The sequence below is a fragment of the Myotis yumanensis genome, unplaced genomic scaffold (assembly GCF_028538775.1).
Source record: "Myotis yumanensis isolate MYYU_CA2020_CCGP unplaced genomic scaffold, mMyoYum1.0.hap1 SCAF_12, whole genome shotgun sequence".
Lineage (NCBI taxonomy): Eukaryota > Metazoa > Chordata > Mammalia > Chiroptera > Vespertilionidae > Myotis > Myotis yumanensis.
Genome location: NW_027223763.1, coordinates 8606034 through 8626219, shown reverse-complemented (window position 1 = coordinate 8626219; position 20186 = coordinate 8606034). Strand labels below are relative to the sequence as shown.

General features: G+C 40.0%; 1 protein-coding gene across 5 annotated transcripts in view; it reads right to left on the bottom strand.

Moving 5' to 3' along the window:
* DENND1A (DENN domain containing 1A) overlaps positions 1-20186 on the bottom strand; it is a 461262-nt gene that overhangs the window by 218270 nt on the left and 222806 nt on the right. For all 5 annotated transcript variants that reach the window (XM_070430715.1, XM_070430714.1, XM_070430712.1 and 2 more), the window contains 3 exons: positions 18171-18251; positions 14119-14172; positions 2802-2912 (listed from right to left, as the gene is read on the bottom strand). In XM_070430715.1, coding sequence (XP_070286816.1) covers positions 2802-2912; positions 14119-14172; positions 18171-18251 — 246 coding nt within the window. The remainder of the gene's footprint in view (positions 1-2801; positions 2913-14118; positions 14173-18170; positions 18252-20186) is intronic.

Genomic DNA, 20186 nt, shown 5'->3' with positions numbered 1-20186 from the left:
TTTAAATCAAAGTAACACATTTATAGCCTTAGAAATGAAAGAGAAAGCACGAAAGGCGTATACTGAAGAGCAGCAGACCATCTCATGATATTCCTTATCCTTTATTCATAGTAATCACATACAATACTTATGTCCTTATTTCTTGATTTAAAATTTTAAACAATATCTGACTTCCCATTATAGATGTTATTATTATAAACATATACATACACTATATGCCAGACTCTGTTCTAAGAGCTTTGCTAGTATTAACTCATTTTAATTTTACTTGACCTGAGGTCTTTGGTGACCTGAACAAAAGCTGTCTCAGTGGAGAGGAGGGGGCTAAATCCATAGAATACTAAGGAGAGAATGGGAGAGAAATTAGACAGTAAAGTGAAATAACTCTACTCTAAAAGGGAAAACAGAAATGACGTAAAGCAGGTGTGGATCAAGGAAGTTCTGTTAACTTTAGGAGAAATCTATATTTATAAAAGCCTAAGTGACCGTTATGACCCGGTAACTATGACGCGCACTGACCACCAGGGGGCAGGCGCTCATCACAGGAGCTGCCCCCTGCTGGTCAGTGTGCTCCCACAACTAACCTCCTGCAGCAGGCCAACCTCCCGCAATCCCTCCCCCCAGCTGCTAGCCCAATCGGCCGCAATCGGGGCTGGCCAGGCCAAGGGATCCCACCCATGTACGAATTCGTGCACTGGACCTCTAGTTATACCATATTAGTAAGCTCATAAGATGCACCAGAAGAAAAGAAAACATACTGATGCAGACTGCGAGAGGAATGCCCTTCAGTCAGGAAGAAGGACACTGCAGTGTGACCTCCTCGATCAGGCACTCCTGGGTCATCTATCTAAAATCGCAGTCCCTGTCACCTCACCACTCCCCATCCACTCTCCTTCTCCGCTTTATTTCACTCCTTACCACTTATCATTACGCTACTGTAAATACTACTATGAATACTATATACTTGACTTACCTTGTTTATTCAAGGTCTTCCCTACTAGACTTAATGAGAACAGAGATTTTTGCCTATTTTGTTCACTGTTGTATCCCCAGTGTCCACAACAGTGCCATGAAAAATACTTGTTATATGAAGTCAGGTGGATAGCAGAGTGGTTGGCCCAAGAGAGGACAGATAGTTCATCCACAGTGGAGAAGGCAGAGAGGAAGAGGAGAGACCCACGAGGTTGACAGGTGTGGTATGGGCTCCTGCCATGCTCCTCTGAGACTTCCATTAGATAAGTATATAAGTCTCAGGTTAGAAATCATTTTCCCTTAGAAGTTCAAGACACTATTCGACTCTTCTGGTTTCTAAAATTGTCACAGTAGGCCCTGACCGGGTAGCTCAGTTGGTTAGAGTGTTGTCCCAATACACCAGGGTTGTGGGTTCAATCCATGGTTGGGGCACTTACAAGAATTAACCAATGAATGCATAAATGGGTGGAACAACAAATTGGTCAATATCTTTCTCTTTCTCTCTCTTCTCTCTCAAATCAATAAAATAAAAATAAAACTGTCACAGCAAAATCTTGTGCAATTTTGATTCTTGGCCTTTATACAAGAATTACTTTGTCTCTATCCAGTATTGTAAAGTTTCATGACAAAAGGGCTTAGTATCTTATTTTTTAACTTTTCAAAAATTCTCAAATATGTGCATATACAAAAGTATGTATATCAAATAAGCATCGTTTAAAAGAAAAAAAAACACATAAGACTCCAAAAGCTAGCACCTAACTCATTGGTTGACAAACTACAGCCAGAATCTTTGTAAATAAAGCTTTATTGGAACACAGCCACAGACACTAGTTTACTGATTGTAACCTACAAGAGTCCAGTAGTGGCAGCAAAGATCATCTGGCCTTGAGTCATATTCACTATTGGACCCATTATAGAAAGGTTTCCTGATCACTATCTTAGCTCAAGACAAAAAACAATAGTTTTGATGTCCCCTGTACACCTCTTCCCAATTATAATCTTTTCACTTCCTTTGAGGAAGCTACTACCTAAAATGTGTGTTAATCATTTCTCCTCCCCACTGTAGTTTGTATGTGTCCCTAAATAATGTACCATTCAGTTTTTCCTACCTGAACTTTTTATGAATGAAATCATACTGTATGTTCTTCTGTAGCACATTTTTTTTACTTGAAATTCTGTATTAGAGACCCAATCACGCTGACAATGTTCGTTTCACCGATATAGTATTTCATTGTATGATTACTCCACAATTTATCAGTTCTCTGTTAATGGCCATATGGTCCCTCTCCAGGTTTAAAACAGAAAAACAAATGCTGCTATGAACATGTATCCCACTATACATGACCAAGAAGTGTGTGTAGGTATGTATATGTATGCTTACACACATACACATACACACAATTCCACTCAGGAGTGGTCAAAAGCAGTCAAAAGATGTTCAGTGCAGGGTTACCTACTAAAGGGTTAACCTATGAACAACTGAAATGGCCACCAAGAGAAGAAAGATTTAATAAATGATGACACATCAGTATAATGGAATAAGATATAGACACGTAAAAACTGACAATGATGGACACTTATGTGGAAGTAGGCAAAGTGTTCATAACACAAGATCAAATGGAAAACTATAATTGATTGTGCAACTCTAAGAATAAATGAAATGTGCATTGGCTCCGTTAAAGGGACATGAATAATTAATGAAGATGACATGTTACTATCTGAGGGGACTGTGGCTGATTTCTTTTTCTAACATTTTCTTTAATCTTTCCAATACATCCTTCAATTGAAATACAATAATTAAAAAGCCCATCTCAAGACTGTCTACTCACAGTGCTGAGTTTGCTGCAAATGATGAGTATCCGGCGTTCGTAGAGCATACTGGCGTACAGATGTAACATGTTGTTTACATCCACAGCCACAAAGTATTCTGTCAGATTTCTCTAGGAGAGAGAAGAAGGGAGGTTTGTGCCTTATTTTGTTGGTTCTTATTACAAGCAGTATCTAATAAAAGCATGAGAAACAAAATAATCAGGAAGGATACTCTCCTCTTTTCCTGCCCTATTCTTTGTACCTGAGGACCAAGTATGAATCCCATTCATGTATAAAATCATGAAGTGCAGAGCTGGAAGAGATGTTAGAGACGCAGAAGTCTGAGCAAGTATACCTGTGTGGTGATTACAGTTTACAACATGAGGTCATCCACAATGCTGCGCTGTTTTTCATAGAAGTTCTTGAAGGTAAGCAAGACAGGAAGTCTGCAACCTTCCAAATGAGGAAACCAAGGCTCAGAGAGATGCCAAGATCAAAAAGTCTAGTAAGCAACGAAGCCAGGATTGCAGCTCAGATCTTCTGACCCCAGATCCTAGAACTTTCCCAGTGCACTCTGCCACACGTCTCAGCAAAACAAAGTACCCAGGGACCAAAATGCTTTTGGCAAAGCCCGTTTCTGTCCAACAGATCCCACCCACAAAGGCCAGCGTGCTCCTCTCTTGTCATCACGGCTGGTGTCCCGTCCTCCACAGTTCACATTCTCTAAAATGACTTGGCTGGAATGAAAATAATTTAGAAGATTTACAATTTCCAGGTATTTCACTCAAAAAGAAAAAAAATCAAAGGCAAGCAGCAGCAAGTTGTGACAAAGCAGTGTTTTAACTAGCTTTTGTCTGTAGCCTAGGCTTCATTCCTTTAATTAGTACTATAGATTGGTGCTCTTCAGATTTCAGAAGAAATGTAATGTGTTTCATTTCTGCAACCCTTTCTATACCCACCTGACTTTAATAATACACATAAATATGCTAATTTCTTCAATGGTACAGCTTTTCAATGCCACACAATATAATCCTCTGAAAATGAAGGACGTGGGGAAGGAAGGAACGCTATTGCCAAGGGTTGCAATTTATAATAATGAAAGATCTATAACCCATAAATTCAAGTAAACCAGGTGGATTTTATATGCAAAATAGCATAAAGTACTTTTTGACAATATTATGTAGGGATTGGGAATAAAACGGGCACTTATCTTACAATTTATTATTGTTTGATTGGAGCACCAGGTTAACCGTCGACCTTTATAAATAAAGAGTGAATTAATAGCTCCATACACTGACTACCTACCAAGTACTAGGCACCATATCAGGTACCGTGTATCTATAATCTTATGCAATCTTCATAAAAACCCACTGAGGTATTATTCTTCCCAATATATAGAGATAAAGTAAGTCTGGGAGAGACCCAGTAACTGGGAGTCAGAATTTGGACTCAGATCCAACTCCATAGCCCATTTGCTTTTCCTTACATTATACTGTCCCACGTAAGTACTTTAAACTTCTACAACATACAAGGCTTTACATATATTATTTCACTTAATCTTGAAACAACTCCTTGAACAGGTATTATGATCTCTTTACACAGATAGGAAAACAGGCACAGAGAAAGCGAAGCAATTTGACCTAGGTTAGACAGTAGGCAGATGAGGCATTATTCAGTCTAAGGTGGGCTTGTCTCTAAACCTGTGCTCTTCTTTTTTATTTTTTATAATTTATTTATCCTCACCTAAGGATATATTTATTGATTTTAGGGGGATAGTGAGAGAGAAAATGAGAGAGAGAGAGAGAGAGAGAGAGAGAGAGAGAGAGAGATCATTGCCGCTGGTACGCGACAGGGGACCAAGCCTGCCACTCTCCAGTGTATGGGATGATGCTCTGGTGTATGGAATGACAACCGGGGCTATGCTCTTCTTTTATACCATTAAAATAACAGGTAAAGTTGTATTCAGGGGGAAAAAAAGCATAGCATAAACTATGCCTAAAGAAAGAGAAAAAAAAAATCCCTATGTGCCAGACAATAGGCACTTTACCTTGGTTCTCTAATCTTCTCCAAAACCCTGAGAAGGGCATTATCATCTCTATTTTACAGATGGGAAAACTGAGTCTCAGGAAGATTTAGTAGTTTTCCAAAGGTCACCTAGTTAGAAAGGGCCACGTTTCAAAATCAGATTTCCTGAAGCCAGAACACTTGCTCCTACCATCACACCAACCTGCCTTTTACAAACCTGAAAAGCCAAATAAAACAAAAAAGAAAGGCAGTCTGAGTTAGTCAAGGAGCTTATCTCTTGCTCAGTGGACTGAGGAGTGCTGAGCTAATGATGTCAGGGTGGGGTTTGTTCTGGAGACAGTGACATGGCAGAGCTATTCTCGCAAACAAAAATACAAGGCCCTCAGCTGAGTATTTCAGCAAAATGCTTAACTGCTGATGAATTACATGCATTTTTCTTTTAGGAGAGGATGGAAGTAAAAAGAAAATAGAAATGAGGAGCTTAAAGAAGGCCAGAAAGCCCATTAGCACTTTTGACAGATCCAAAGATAACTCTGAAGCCACCAAAACGTGGCCTCGAGAGCCTGCCAAGAAGCTTCACGCTGGGGAGAAATATGTTACACAGCTTGCCGTCCAAATAAGGAGACACAGCGTCAGAGACAAGTCCTGCGCCTTATTTTGGTGGGAGAAAAAAATCACAAGGACACTTTTGTGGCTAGGGAAGGGAACATCTCTGAAGTAAAAACGTCACTTGGTTGAGGTATAACCCCCAGGCCCAACTATCATGCTCTGAGAGATTCAGGTGCTTGTTCCAAAAACTCCACACAGGTATGTTAAAAATATGTAACATTTAGCCAAATTCTCTCTAAACTGTCATGCACTTTTTTTGGTATTCTCATCCCATCTGTGCTGATTACCAAGATATTTGTGTCTAAACAGAAGCTGTCTTTCTTATCTGCTTCCTCCCCTGCCTCTTTCCTTTTGGGATGCCACTGCCTAGGCGGTGGGAGTGGGTGGGAGTGGGAGTGGCGACAGCCCCGGGAACCTCATTCGGCCATGGGAGCACCTGGGCTGGGGGGGGCCGGGGGGGACTTTGGAGGCAGCTATAGTGGGGCCCTCGCAGTTCCTACCCAGCTTCGTCTCAGAAGAAAACCCCTTGGAGAGGGGGACTCATTCCCCATGTCTTAAAGCATCCAGCAGTGTAAGGCACACCAACCCTCAACTTCTGAGACTTGCCCTACCTTTTCACATCCCAGGCCTTTACTTCTTTCCTTTGCCTAGAATGCTTTTCTCTTCCCACTAACTTTCCAAAACCCAGCTGAAATGTCACCTCCTCCTGGAAGGCTTCCTCGACTCCTCATTTGTCAAATTTCCCTTTGTGCTCCTATGGCAACTTGTCTCTATCTTATAATAAAAACAGGCACTTATCTTACAATTTGTTATTGTTTGATTGGAGTACCAGGATAATCTGTCAGTAGACTGAGGTCCCTCTGGGTAAGATGACATATCCACAATCTAGCAGTTTGATGCAGGAATGAATCAACGAGTGGAGAAAGCACCTGCCTGAAGACCACTGCTCTGTAGTTCAAGTGTGAGCAGTGTGGTATAGGAGGAAACACACCAGCCTGGGAGAGGGACAGGTGGTATATCAGAAAGAACAAAGCATTTAACTTCAGAAAACCTGGGTCTGAGTTGGATGAAGTGATCAATTACTTAGTAATGGTGAAGGGCCCACAGAAAAAGAATTGACACTGGTGTTCACAGTCAGATAAAATAGCCAGGGAGTGTGGATAGGGCCTTTTAACGGTATCTGTGGCTACATTTATTAAAAGTGTAAGGAAATAGGTAGTTTGTTCATCCAGTAATGGGCAGTGGGGAGAGACTGTACACAGAAGCAGGTGCTCATTTCACAAACAGGTCAATTGTATTTCTCAGATAGGAGTGTGGGGAATGGGGAATAAGAACAGGGGCTTCCATGACAAATTGTCCAGGTCAAAATTGCAGTCAAAACATATGTGAGCTTATATTTATAAAAAAAACACAGGGTGTGTTACTCTCCTAGCACTTTGGGTCAGTGGAACTGCGTCTTCAACCTCACATTCCTGTCTCTATAACCTGCCAATCAACAAACACTTATTTAACTCCCACTCTGTGTTTAGTACCACCCTGGGAGCTGGACTTAGCAGAGATGCACTAAACATAATCCCCATTTTCCAGGAGCATAGTTTGGGGATGGGAGTGACATGAAACCCAGAAACCCCGTGGACAAAGTACTGTGGTCCAGGCTGCACGTGTTCCAGGGCTGGCTAAGAAGGGCAGATTCAACTCTGCTGGACGGATATGGGGAGAAGGCTGGGGAAGACTTGTCAGAGAAGATATTTGGTTGGGGCCTTCCACCAGGAGTTCACTCGGGGGACGGGAGAGAAGCATATTCAAGGCGGAGGCAAAGGCAAGGAGGATAGTGCAGGATAGGGGGTGTGCTGGGGTAGGGGAGCTGCTGAAGGATCATGGCACAATCACATCTGTGTTTTGGAAAGATCTTCCAACAGGTCCTGTGGAGAATGCACAGGAGAGGGCAAGCGGGAGATAGGGCGATCGGTTAACAGCTACGCCACATTCCAGGAAAGAATGAATAAAACAAACAAACTATTCAGATGAAAGCTTTGGATGTGGATGGGATGGCTTTCTGTAAAGAGAAATTACAGGACTTGACAATGAATTAGACTTGGGAAGCAGGGCGGGAGAAAGAATCTGGATGACTGCACCACATCTGTCCACTTGCCCAAACAGTTGGGTTCCCCCCCGACCAACCCCCGGTTTTTTCCCCCCAAAACAGTTTTTTAAAGGCGAATCTACTTAGTTAATGAAGGATCAATCCTCCTTCTAAAGATCCATCAATCCTGTCAAGAACGGTGATGGATTACAATGTACTGTCTTGGATTACAATGCCATCATGGCTAAGCCTAAGTAACCACCCCCTTTATTCCCTGACAATTACTTCTCTTGCTTAGAGGGACTATTTCCCAGTGCCAGTGTTCAAAAAAGCTCAGTGTTCTCAGTGCCATTATGTTTTTAGGGTTAAGGACAGTCCTTTATTAATCATGGAGTTAAGCATTATTTCAGTTACATCTACTGTTATGTCCTTCTGAGCATTTTTCCATCAGCTAGAATTTATTACGGCCCCATTCTGTGAGGTTGGGTATCAGGGATACAAAGTTGGAAGGTTTCTGGTTAACAGGGGCACAGCAGCCTGGAAGGTGAGTTTCAGAACAGGCATGTGCAGCGCAAGCTCCTTAGGTTCTCCCAGCTTTCATTTCTCATCTCCACAAAGAAACAGTGGTGACAATCCCTTCTCTCTCGAATCCTCTGTGCCTCTAAATCCAGACAAAGAGGAAGGAAAGTCACCTGACAAAACCCCACTTCCCCCAGGAGAAGACCCATAATGGTTGCTTGCATCTAACTGTCCCTGCTGGCTCCTGTGCTGATCCAGGTGGCTGGGGACTTCAGGCTCACTGTGATCCACACCCGGGGTTAGGAAGCAGGAGGGGGGTGGAAGGGGAGGTAGAATGGGCTGATACAGTGGGGCTTAAAGAAAAAGCGTCTTACATTCAATACCTTAGGGAAATGAGATAATCCTCAAACCAAAGAACCGACTCTAAGCTGGGTACTCCTTGGAGCTTTTGGAACAGATGCTAGTCCGCCCCACGGTCTGTCATTTTATTAGTCTTTGTGACTTTCAGCTTCATACACAGTATAGATGATAAAGACTTACTGTACTGTGTCTGGAAGAGGCTTCTAAGGCAGGAGGCTTGGTTTTGACAGTGGGTCTTATTTCCTGAAATAACTCCAGCTCAGATTATTTTACCATAATGTAAACCTTTAAAACCCTCAATTGACTTTTTTTTTTAAAAGAAGAATTTAGGTTCCCTTAATTGTGTGGGATCCTTAAAAGGGAATTATAAATTTGGATTCTAAAATAAGCTGTCTGAGAAAGAATCCCACAAATTTACATAAGCAAAGTAAGTACATAATAGGAAAGAAAGCAGAGTTTACCCCTAGGTCAACTTTTATCCCTTTGAGTGAATGGAAAAACCATTAGAATAAACAATTACCTGATAACTCTTAAGAGCAACAATGGAATTCTCTATAATCTCAGTACTTGATTATAGGTCTACTACCACCCCAACTTTATTTGTGAAAGTAACCACGAGTTCATACATCTTTTCTATATCATGGTGCATCTTTTGACAAAGTAGAGTCTGGTCAATGTTATATGTAACTGTCCATTCTAAATGCTTTTCTTGCATCATTAACCAGTTGATATGACACTGGTCAGATAATTAAGACAGGTTTGTTTAATATTCCAAATGACGGTCTATATGCTTACCCATTAATCAAAAGGACACTTCAAAACCTGGCCATTAAAAAAAAAATCTCTTCTCCAGCCAGTTTACAATTTAATTATTACTACATATCCGTTCATGATCTGTGACTTTTTTAATGCAGGTCAACTGTTTAAAATTTATAAAGATTTATGCTCATTTAATTATTACCTGTATAAAATTCACTCCTACATCTGTTATCTTGATAGAGAAAACCCTGGTGAACAATTACATCGTGATCGTTCTTCAGTAAAAAGGAAGAAAATATTTTTACAAAAAAATGAAGAAATAATGAGAATTAACTTCAACAGGCATCTGAGAGTAGAAAAAATTAATTCTCTACCTTTGCTTTTCATTAATGTCTTGTAGACACAATGGCCCAAAAGCCAGGAGAAACTATTATTTTTCCTTCTCCTGAGGGTGGCTGCATTGTTCATTCATTCATTCCATAAATATATATGAGCATCTACTGTGTTCGACGTTCAGTGCTAATTATGGAGATGCAGTGATGGAAAAACCCTGATGTCTGTCCTCAGGAAGGAAAGAGGATATTGAACAAAGATTCGCATAATTAATTACTTATGATGAGTGATTTCTTAGAAGGGTATAGGGAACTATGGAGCGGGAGGCCCAGGACCCAGCAACATCTCAGTGCTGGGATCAGACTGAGTGTGAATCCTGGTTTTAGCATTTACTGGCTGGGTGACTAGCGGTAACGTTCTTCTCTGACCTTCATTTCCTCTTCAACGCTTTTCAGGGAGAACAACCACACCACTTGGCTGCTGTGAAGGTTTCATGGTATAACACACAATGTCTGATCTGACCCATAGTGGGTATGAGCTCCTTAATTTCTTATGAACCTTTCTCTAAGCTGTCCAGAAGAATATGATCGTCTAAAGACAGAATTAAGTTCCATGTCCCCAAGTCCTTTTATCGTTTTCTTTGCTTAGACGCTAAAGTTCATTATGTCCCTTAGAGGAAAATAATCAATCAATGTTTACAGCCACCTCCCCATATTACAGGCACTGAAGTCCTAGACTCCATTCCCAAGCTTCACAAATTCTGGTGTCAATGGTGCCTGCTAAGAGACTTTTGTGGCCACATACACACTTCATGAAAGGAAAAGCACTGGTCTTCACAAACAAGAATGTCAGCAAAAAGCTAGAAAACACAAGATATAAGAAGTAATGCTCTCTAGCCCTTAACCACAACTCAGATCTCAAGAATTCCAGGAAAGCCAAGGAAATAAGGGAAAGAAAAGAACCCTCAAAAGCAGCATCTTGTTGTACCAGGCATTGAACTTGGAATTTTACATTTAATACTTCACTTGTTCTTCCCTTTTTCTTTATTAGATAAGAACACCAAGGCTCAGAGAATAGAAGTAAGTAGCCCCAGGTCCCAGAGTGGTGGAGCCCAGTGTCTGGCTGTCTCCAAAACTCATGTTCTTTCCACCACAGCATACTACATCGCATTAACAACCCCACTGTTATTGCTTGTTTCAATTTGCAATGCAGCAATTTAGTCATTTTAAATTAATCCTTGAAAAATCACCAAGAGATTAAAATGCAAATTTCAACATGGCTGGAGCTCAATAGTGACTCTATATAAAAAATCACACAAATTGGTCCTACAAAAGTTTAGATTCTCCTTAGAGAAAAAGCTCGCCTGCTTCATTTCATATTTGAGCTACGAAAAATCATTGTTTCCTTTTTCCTCATGAATATCAAAAGTCAACTGTAGGGAAGCCAGATGGGTGGGTATAATGGAAATAAAATGCTTTGGTTCTAACAAACCTAGGTCACTGAACCCTGCTTAGGAGCAGGCCTTGGGCTAGTAACCTCAGGTCTGTGAGCCCGGGGTCCCTATATGTACAATGGGGCTCACGTCTACCTCTCACAGAGAAGCTGGAAGGATTTAAATGGGACCATGTATGTTAGAAGTCTGGCAGACTGTTTTTATTCCTGCTTAGAAATAAACAAGGCCAGCCTTTTACCGGTTTGCAAAAGAGGATTTAATGGACAATGGGTCATGCACAGGGAATTGGTTCATTAGTGGCAAAAACAGCAGAGAGAATGCAAATTTTTTAAAGTGGTGGGGACAGGGGAGGTGGCATACAGTACAGACAGGAATTGGAGGTGGGGCTATGAAAAAGACAGGGTTGTTGTTTTTTCTCTAAGCTATTTCGAATCTCGTAATTGTGGTTTTGAAAATTAATAAGTTATCAGAATTTTCAGGTGCTTTAAATCTTCTCAGTCCTTAAAATTAAAAAAATTAAAGCAAAACCTAACCTGGGCAATAGTTGTTACTCTAACATCAAAACATTAGAAACAATCTAAATGTCTATTAGTAGGGGAAGCATAGTTAAAATACTGTGGGGATTTTCAGTAAAATATGGTAGATATTTGTCTTTTCTCTCACATGATACCATGTGCCCTCCTATCCCTGAAAAGTCGCAGTAAAATAATTTTAAAAGACATACCCCCCCTGCCACACACACACACACACACAAAGAAAAACAACACTAGAGAAAAGACAGTAATGGAAGAAAGATGTCAAGTTTTTGGAAGCCAGAAAGCAGATGTTACTGAAGGAACTGTTCTCAACTTGGGTCATTTGCCCCCAGGGGACATTTGGCAATATCTGGGGACATTTTTGGTTGTTATAGCTGAGGGGTGTGCTCTCATCATATAGTGGATAGAGCCCATAAATACTCCTAAACATCCCCAAATGTACAAGGACAATCCCACACAACAAAAATTATTTGCCTGTCCTGGCTGGTGTGGTTCAGTTGGTTGGGTGTCGTCCTGGGTTTGATTCCCAGTCAGGGCACATGCCCATGTCATGGGCTCAATCCCTGGTAGGGGGAAGGGGCGTGTGCAAGAGGCAGCCGATGGATGTTTTGCTCTCACATCAATGTTTCTCTCTCTCCCCCTCTCCCTTCCTCTCTAAGAACAATAGGAAAATAAATAAAACTAATAAAATTATTTGGCCCAAGCTGTCGAGAGTGCCAACTGAGGTTGAAAACTAAAGGAGATTTGGTAGCCCAGAAAAGGCTCAATACTAAGGCTGGGGCCAGGGGATAGGGCAGCAAGCATCAAGGCCAACTCACACCAAAGAACTCCAAAAAGGTTCTGGAATTGAGGCACCAGACCTCTGAAAGCTAGGGGAAGGGTGCCAATAAAATTAAGAATAATTTGATTCTAAGATTCTTCTTTCCCAGCTCACTCAGATAGCCAACTGGCCTTCAAGCTTCCCTCTGGAAGAATAAATATGTACTTTTTAAAGGAAATAAACCACAAAGGCTTGGGGAACACCAGGTATAGCTGAAAACATGGAATAAGGCATTAAATAAAAAATGGGGTGTTAAATAAAGTTATACATGCTAAATGTTGAAATGCCATGACCCACTTCCCCCACTCAGCTTCCAGAACACTGGTAATTGAATTTACACTCTCCAGCATGAGAAAACTGACTAGTCCAAAAATAGAAGAAAAGATTCTGATATTGATATTTAAGAACCTCCCACCCCAAGAACCCCAAGTAGCCAGGCCTCTGATTCATTCTCCACAATAACAAAACTTCACTAATTAAACTTGATTACTTAACATTTATAATTTGTCTGTTCTATAGACAACATTTAAAAGAATTTCCTTCCTGTGAATCTATAGTAATTATGGAGAAATATACCACTTATTCCAGTAATTTAAAGAAGTAATCAAGTATACACCCCAAAGAATTGAAAATAGGGACTTAAGCAGATGTTTGTACACCAATATTCATGGTAGCACTATTCACAATAGCCAAAAGGTAGAAACAACCCACGTGTCCACTGATGGATAAGCAAAATGTAGGATGTTATATAAATACAATGGATTATTATTCAACCTTATAAAAGAAGGGAATTCTGACACATGCTGCAACATGAACGAACCACAAAGGCATTATGCAAAACGTAATAAGCCAAACACAAAAAGATAAATATTGTATGATTCTACTTAGATGAGGTACCTAGAGCAGTCAAATTCATGGAGACAGAATAGTATATGCCAGGGTCTTGGCATGAAGTGGGGAGTAGAGAGTTGTTGTTTAATGGATTGTTTAATGAGTACAGAGTTTCAGTTGGAAAAATGATAAGGCACAGGAGATAGATATTGGTAATGGTTGCACAACACTGTGAATGTATTTACACCAATGAAATATACATTTAAGGATGATTAAAATGATAAATTTTATTTTATGTACATTTTGCCACAATTAAACATTAATCAAGTGCCTAAGTGGTGGTGATTTTATATTTAATTCTACATACCACTATTTATAATCTGAGTAAAACATTTTGAAATGTGTCTTAAGGCTAGGCTTGGTATGTCATAGCCTGTCAGAATGCAAACATTAACCTCTGCTCCCTCAGGTTCAAGTTCACTGCTTTTAAGTCCTTAAGAAGTGGGGCTGGGAGTCCTTATACTTATCCTCACAAATGCTTTATTTTACTCTCTTAAAAGTGAATATAGAAATATAGTAGAAGTGTAATTCGACTTGAGTAAATTTATCCTACTCAAGAAATCTTTATATGGAAACATTTTACTTACAACAGCAAAATCTCAAAATCACCTAAATGCACAACAGTGAGGAAATTGAAAATGGAATAATATGCAGCCATAAAAAATAATTCTTATGAATGAAATGGAAAAATGCTTATGTAATAGTTGATCTTAACTATATAAAAATACATTCTAAAAAGACTAGAATGAGACATCAACAGGTTAATAGATGATTGCCTTTGAGAAATATGAATAATAATCCCTCCTTGTTTTTAAACTTTTCAAATATTCTCTACCTGTTTTTGCCTTTATAATGCATTATTTTATAGTGGGAAAATATATCCTTTTATTTTCTTTTAAAAATAAGTTACAAAAACAAAAATTTAATTTTTTCCCTCCTATGTACTCACATTCTCAGGTATGCTGGGAAGTTCTCTGGTATCAGGCACAGTAAAATAAGAATGCTAGAAAAGAAAAGAAAAGCTATTTATTTTTTGCAAAAATAAGCAACAAGCACATTATTCAGAGGTCAGGTACATGATCTGAAGATAATTTCTTACTCAGATGTGGAAGCAATTTCACTCACTGGAAATGTCTATAGAATCTTTTCTTTGGATAATGCTGGATTAAAGGCAGATGCATTAAATCATCAGTTTGGTAGATGGAGTTCTTTTCTAAAAGAGATGAACTACTTTGGGAGATACAAATGAACAGCTCAAGGAGGTTAAAGGCTAAATTCCCATATGATGTTTGCAGGTTTCTGAACATAAGAAAGCTGCAGGCTTCATAATTTATTGTTCAATGAGGCAAGTGGACTCTAGGGACCAGATATCACTAGGTTCACTCAACAATGGTCTTTACCAACCAAATCTGCCATTTCATTTCAGCATCTGAGATTATATCCATCTACAGGCTGCTGGCAAAGTCTGCCCGAAGGCCCAAGTGATGTTAAGGACAGCTCCAGCTGAAGGATAGCTGCACTGAGACTATTCTAGGTGGTTAAGAATGGAGGATTTCTCTTCACTATGCATGCTCTGCCAATAAGCCTCATGACTTCTAGTGCAATCTCCAGCTCAGTAGAGTTGAAAACTTCACCAGTTCAAAGAACTTTCAAGGAGGCATCGCCATGGGTGTAACAAGAGTGTGTCCCTGAGTTAAATGACAACAGACTGAACTAATGATACCTCCTCTTGCTATGAAAGACTCAGAGGACAATGGCAAGCAGGAATGGAGAGAGCCCAATGCCGATCAATTAAGGAGGGGACTATACAAAGGCCAGGAAAGGTCACATGCAGAGAAGGTCGGCTTAGCCATGGCCTAAGTTCAAACCTGGACCCCCACGTGACATTTAAGGAAGTCCTCCTGCCCCACCATTCCTGGGTAATTGCAAAATAAGTGGGTCTCTAGAAAAATGAGTTGGATAGTCTTCCTGAAATGAAAGGCACAGGGGACAATTGAGATGACAATGACAACAATAATACTATGAGCTGTTTGTCTAATATTTAACAGACATTTATTTAATGCCTGCTACATTGCAAGCTTTATGCCAAGTACTTTAGAAATATTACCTCTCATTTCTATAACAAATTTTAAGATAGAAATTATCTTCACATTGCAAATGGGTAAATTAAGGCTTAGAGAGGTGAAAGTAACTTGTGAAGGTCACATGGCTTGTAGGTGACAGACCCAGTACTGAAACCAGGTCTGGATAATTAGAGCTGTGCTCTTTCCACTACAACAAGCTGTTTTACCTGTGCTTTTTATATGCAAATTATAGCTAAAGCCACCTGAATTAAGATAATAAAAACAAATTATAAAAAGATAACTTAAAAAAAACCTCCGCAATGCATTCTTCCAAAGTCTGTGTGTCTGTGCCAAAATATTACCTATGAAGTATTACAACAGAGATTGTGCAGCATGGGAACTAGTCAACAACTAATTCAATTTAACAATAAGGATTAAAATAGTGAAAGTAAAATACAAGGTTAAATTTGACACCAACTTCTATTCCAAATGGCTAGAAGGGAGTCCCAGGAAATGTTCATTAATGGATGTCCACAAGTGGCTGGAGTCATAAAGTAGTAGTTGGCACAGTGAGGGGGAAAGAACAGGGACCACAGAGCTGACACTTAACAGCTATATGATTTTTAGCAACTTCACTTAATAGCCTCAGGTTTTGAATCATAATATCTACTTCAGAACTGTTGTGAAGAATAATGTTATATATGTGAAATGCCTAGAATTCCATAAATGGTCTTTTAATAGAAAATCATGATTGTTGCTCTCGACTGCTAGTTTACATTTCCATTTTTCTCAATCACCTGTATCAGACACACAGAAATATTTTCTTGTGACTAAAGCAAAAATATATCCAGGATTACCATTTTATCAACAATTCAGGCTTTCTGATCTAGATGAAATTAGTGCTTCAAAATCAGAAATACCACATGGAGAAAGGAATTCCTTGTGAACAAGAAAGAAAAAAAAATCTGCCTTTACAGACGCAATGGATTGTAACTAGTGAGCCAATGCAGTTCCCAAACCAAGTAGTCACCAAGCTGTCCTTTGAGATTCTGTCTTGCTCCATCGCCCATGAAATGCTGCGACCAGAGGTCAAAAACATTCCTAGAAACCACTGGTACGAAACAGCTGCACCCTCCCTGCAGTTTCTCCTGCCTCTGCGAGGGTTTGTCCTTGAGGCCTGGCAGCCACTCGGGGGAAGGAGTGGCCCTTCTCCCCCAGCATCTGGTGACCCAGCCAGGCTACTCCACAGCTACCTGTCGGATGTCATTACAGACTGAAGTGGTGAGATCAAGCTGTTTAGGAAAAGGGACAGCGGCAAAGGCAAAGGTGGCTTAGCTGTGCGGCGATTAGTGAGGCAGGTTTAAAGCTCATGTCTTCATCTTCCCCACAGTCTTCCTTACATGAATTTCTGCAACAAGGTTCCTTTCCTCCCATGCTCTATTAAAGTGAGTAAAAACCTCTACTAATTCCCTTTTTCCTTCCTTCTTTTCTCCCTTTCTTTCAACACTTATGGCCTAGTGCAGTGATGGCGAACCTTTTGAGCTCGGCGTGTCAGCATTTTGAAAAACCCTAACTTAACTCTGGTGCCGTGTCACATATAGAAATTTTTTGATATTTGCAACCAAAGTAAAACAAAGACTTGTATTTTTATATTTATTTTATATATTTAAATGCCATTTAACAAAGAAAAATCAACCAAAAAAATGAGTTCGCGTGTCAACTCTGACACGCGTGTCATAGGTTCGCCATCACTGGCCTAGTGGGAGGTTAGCCCTGTATTTGAAAAACCCCAATCTTCTCACAATTAACCACATAACATTTTCCTCTCTAAGCCTTGTCCATGAAATGAGAATGCTAATATCTATTTGTAATTGTTGTGAAATTGGCATATAGGATGAACTTAGTAAATAATATTTTATTAGTTATTGATAATAATATTGCTTTCAATTTGATCATCATGAAAAAACCAAACCCCTATGAGATATGTCCATTTTCTTTAAGAGGGCAAATACCAAGACAATAACCACTGAAGACAATACTGTTCCTGGTTCTAGTGAAGCTAAAAGACAAAACTTTTTAAACATTCAGACCCCACAACATAAGGGAAATAGCCCCTGTATAAGCAACAGCTGGCCAAAGCATGTCCATCTGAGAATACTGATGGAGGTGATGACAAGGGTTTGACTCAGGAAATTCGAAGATTCCAGTAACTGAAATATGGAAGCACACGTAAGACTCAGATCATGCGCAAAACTACGACGAGGAGTGAAATCTCCCAATTTGTAGTTCAGAGGATTTTCCACCCTAGCACACTACAGAACATGCAGCATGTACACAAAAGAGCTCAAAGAAGTTATTAGTGTAGGCCAGGAACTATGCCAGGCACTCTCCATCCCTGTCCTCAGGGACCTACATCCGTGGGGGGATAAGAAAACAGATAGTCCAAGGTAGCGTGACTGCGTACTGCTAAGTGTACAAGATGCTTGGGACAAAAAAGAAAATCTTCAAGCCTGGGGGGTGTTGAGGGGGATTTCTTGGAATTAAATCCGAGCTGAGTTCTGAAGGATGAATATGGCGTACCCTGGTAAATAGGGGAGAAGTGGTGTTGAAGGCTCAGAGGGCAGCAAGATGGGCTTCAGCAAAGGGACATTCACAGCAATGCTGGGAGGAAAAACGTGAGGCAGGACAGGAGATGCTAGTGAAGGGATGACAGGAAGGAAGAGAGGATCCAGGGACATTTGGGACCCATTGCTCATGGGATCCCAGAGAAAGGAAGAAATACAACTCCCTGGCCTGCCTTGAGCCCAGAGGTCTCAGAGAACTTGGGGTTAGGGTGTGGAACGTGCAGACGACAAAAGATGACCCTGTAGGGCTAACTCCTTCTTACTGTTAATAGTGAAAGGGTTATTCAGTGATGGCTGATGTCCTGCTCACTTACCACGCTGAGATGAACAGACACTCCAGGGTCAGGGATGGGAAGTTTGTGCAGAGTTTCCAGAAGCTCATGCCACTGACTCTCCTGAAAGAAATAAGAGGCTTCAGTAACCAAATCAAGGCTGAGCCCTGAGTCAGAGACCTGCAGGGAGGCCTGGCACACAGTAAGCTAGGGCTCCTCACGACTGAGGTGTTGGGAGGTGCTGGCAACCACTCAGGGGGAAAAGTGGCCCTTCTTCCCCAGCATCTGGTGGCGGAAACAGGTTTGATATTTAAGGAGGGCTGGACAAAAGACACTGCTTATAGTTCAATATGAGAGCCAACTAGATCCTCCCACACCAAGTTTGACATTTTCTACTCAGTGAGACACCTACCATGACCGCCTTTTATGGATCATGTACCATAAGCTCTCAGCAAATCTATCCTCTCAACTCCATAGCAACAACTTTTAAATGCAAACAATCCTTGCTTACAGGTCGGGGGTGATGGGGAGAAATAACAATGACACTATAGATCTTGTCTTCATCATCATTACCCTCAATTAATTTTATTGAGTGTTCACTGGGTACACATGGCAGTCTCCAATTATGGAAAGTTAAAAATGAACTACATATAACAGCATGCAAGATAGGATGATGGCTGTGCATTTTAATTAGTGAAATTAAATACGAAGCAGTGCAAATTATTCGACTGAAAACATATTCACCTTTAAAATGCTCAAAAGAACACTGCTTCCAGAATTATCCAAAAGCCGTTTCTCCCATCCTGTGGCATTCTCTGTTAATGTAATAGTAATAAGCTCACATTTGTATCCTTTTTTAAAACCTACATGCTCCTCACAACTACCCCACTTTACAGATTGGAAAACTGAGGCTCTGAAGGGTGAAGCCACTTGGCTCAAATCTGCCAGTTAGTTAGTAACTTGCTCAGCCAGGAGCAGAGCCCTCTCCATTGCTTGGCACTGATTTTCAAGGAAAGTAAAAGAGGATGAGTTCAGATTAAAAGCCTGTTTCAATCTGAACTGATAAAATACTCAATTTTCTCACAAAGGAGAGAAATGTACGAGTGGATGCATCAACATGTTTAATTTTGTTCTGAAACAATTTTGAATTTAAAGAATAATTGTAGGACAGTACAAAATTATTTTTTAGTTTCTGAACTATTTGAGATTGATTTGCTAACACTCTACTCCATTTTCCAGAAATACAAAAGAACACTCCCCTACATAACCACAATTAATAATCAAAATCAGGAAATTAACATTGATACAGTACCATCTAATCCTCGGAGCTCATCAAGTTTTGTCAACTGTGCCAATCATAGCAAAATAATCCAGTTCAGAATCACAAACTGCCTTTAGTTATGACTCTCTAGTCTTTATCAGTCTGGAACAGTTCCTATCATTCCTAGATTTGTATGAACCTGACAGTGAGACCAGTCATTTTATAGAATAACCCTCAATTGTCTGTTTTCTATTGATTCAGATTCCCCTAACCCCTTTATTACTGACTATGGTACTTTTTTTATGGGACATGTCCTTTAGAAAATATGAGAGAGAAAATGTCTCTATCATTTAATAATAACGTATCACTTTAATTTAAAAACTCAGACCATATACAAAAAGGAAAATATAGGAAGTTAGACATATGGACAAATATTCAACTCACTAAAAATCAAAGAAATGCAATTAAAACAATGAGACCTGTTCACTTGTTAAATAAGCAATGGATTCCACAAATACTGGCGAGAGTAGGGTGACTCAGGCACTCTGTTAGTAAAGGGTATTTTTAAAGAAAATAGCACAATTCTTTTGGAAAGCAGTTTAGCAAATGTTCTAAAAATGTTTATGCCCACTGATCTTACAAAGGCCCATCTGAGATTCTACTCTTAAGTAAACAATCTAAAATGAAGAAAACACTTTATGCTCAATGATACTAATGGCTGTAATTATAATAACAAAAAAATCCCAAACAACTCCCAACAATAGGGAAATATTTTAGTAAATCAAAGCTCATGATAT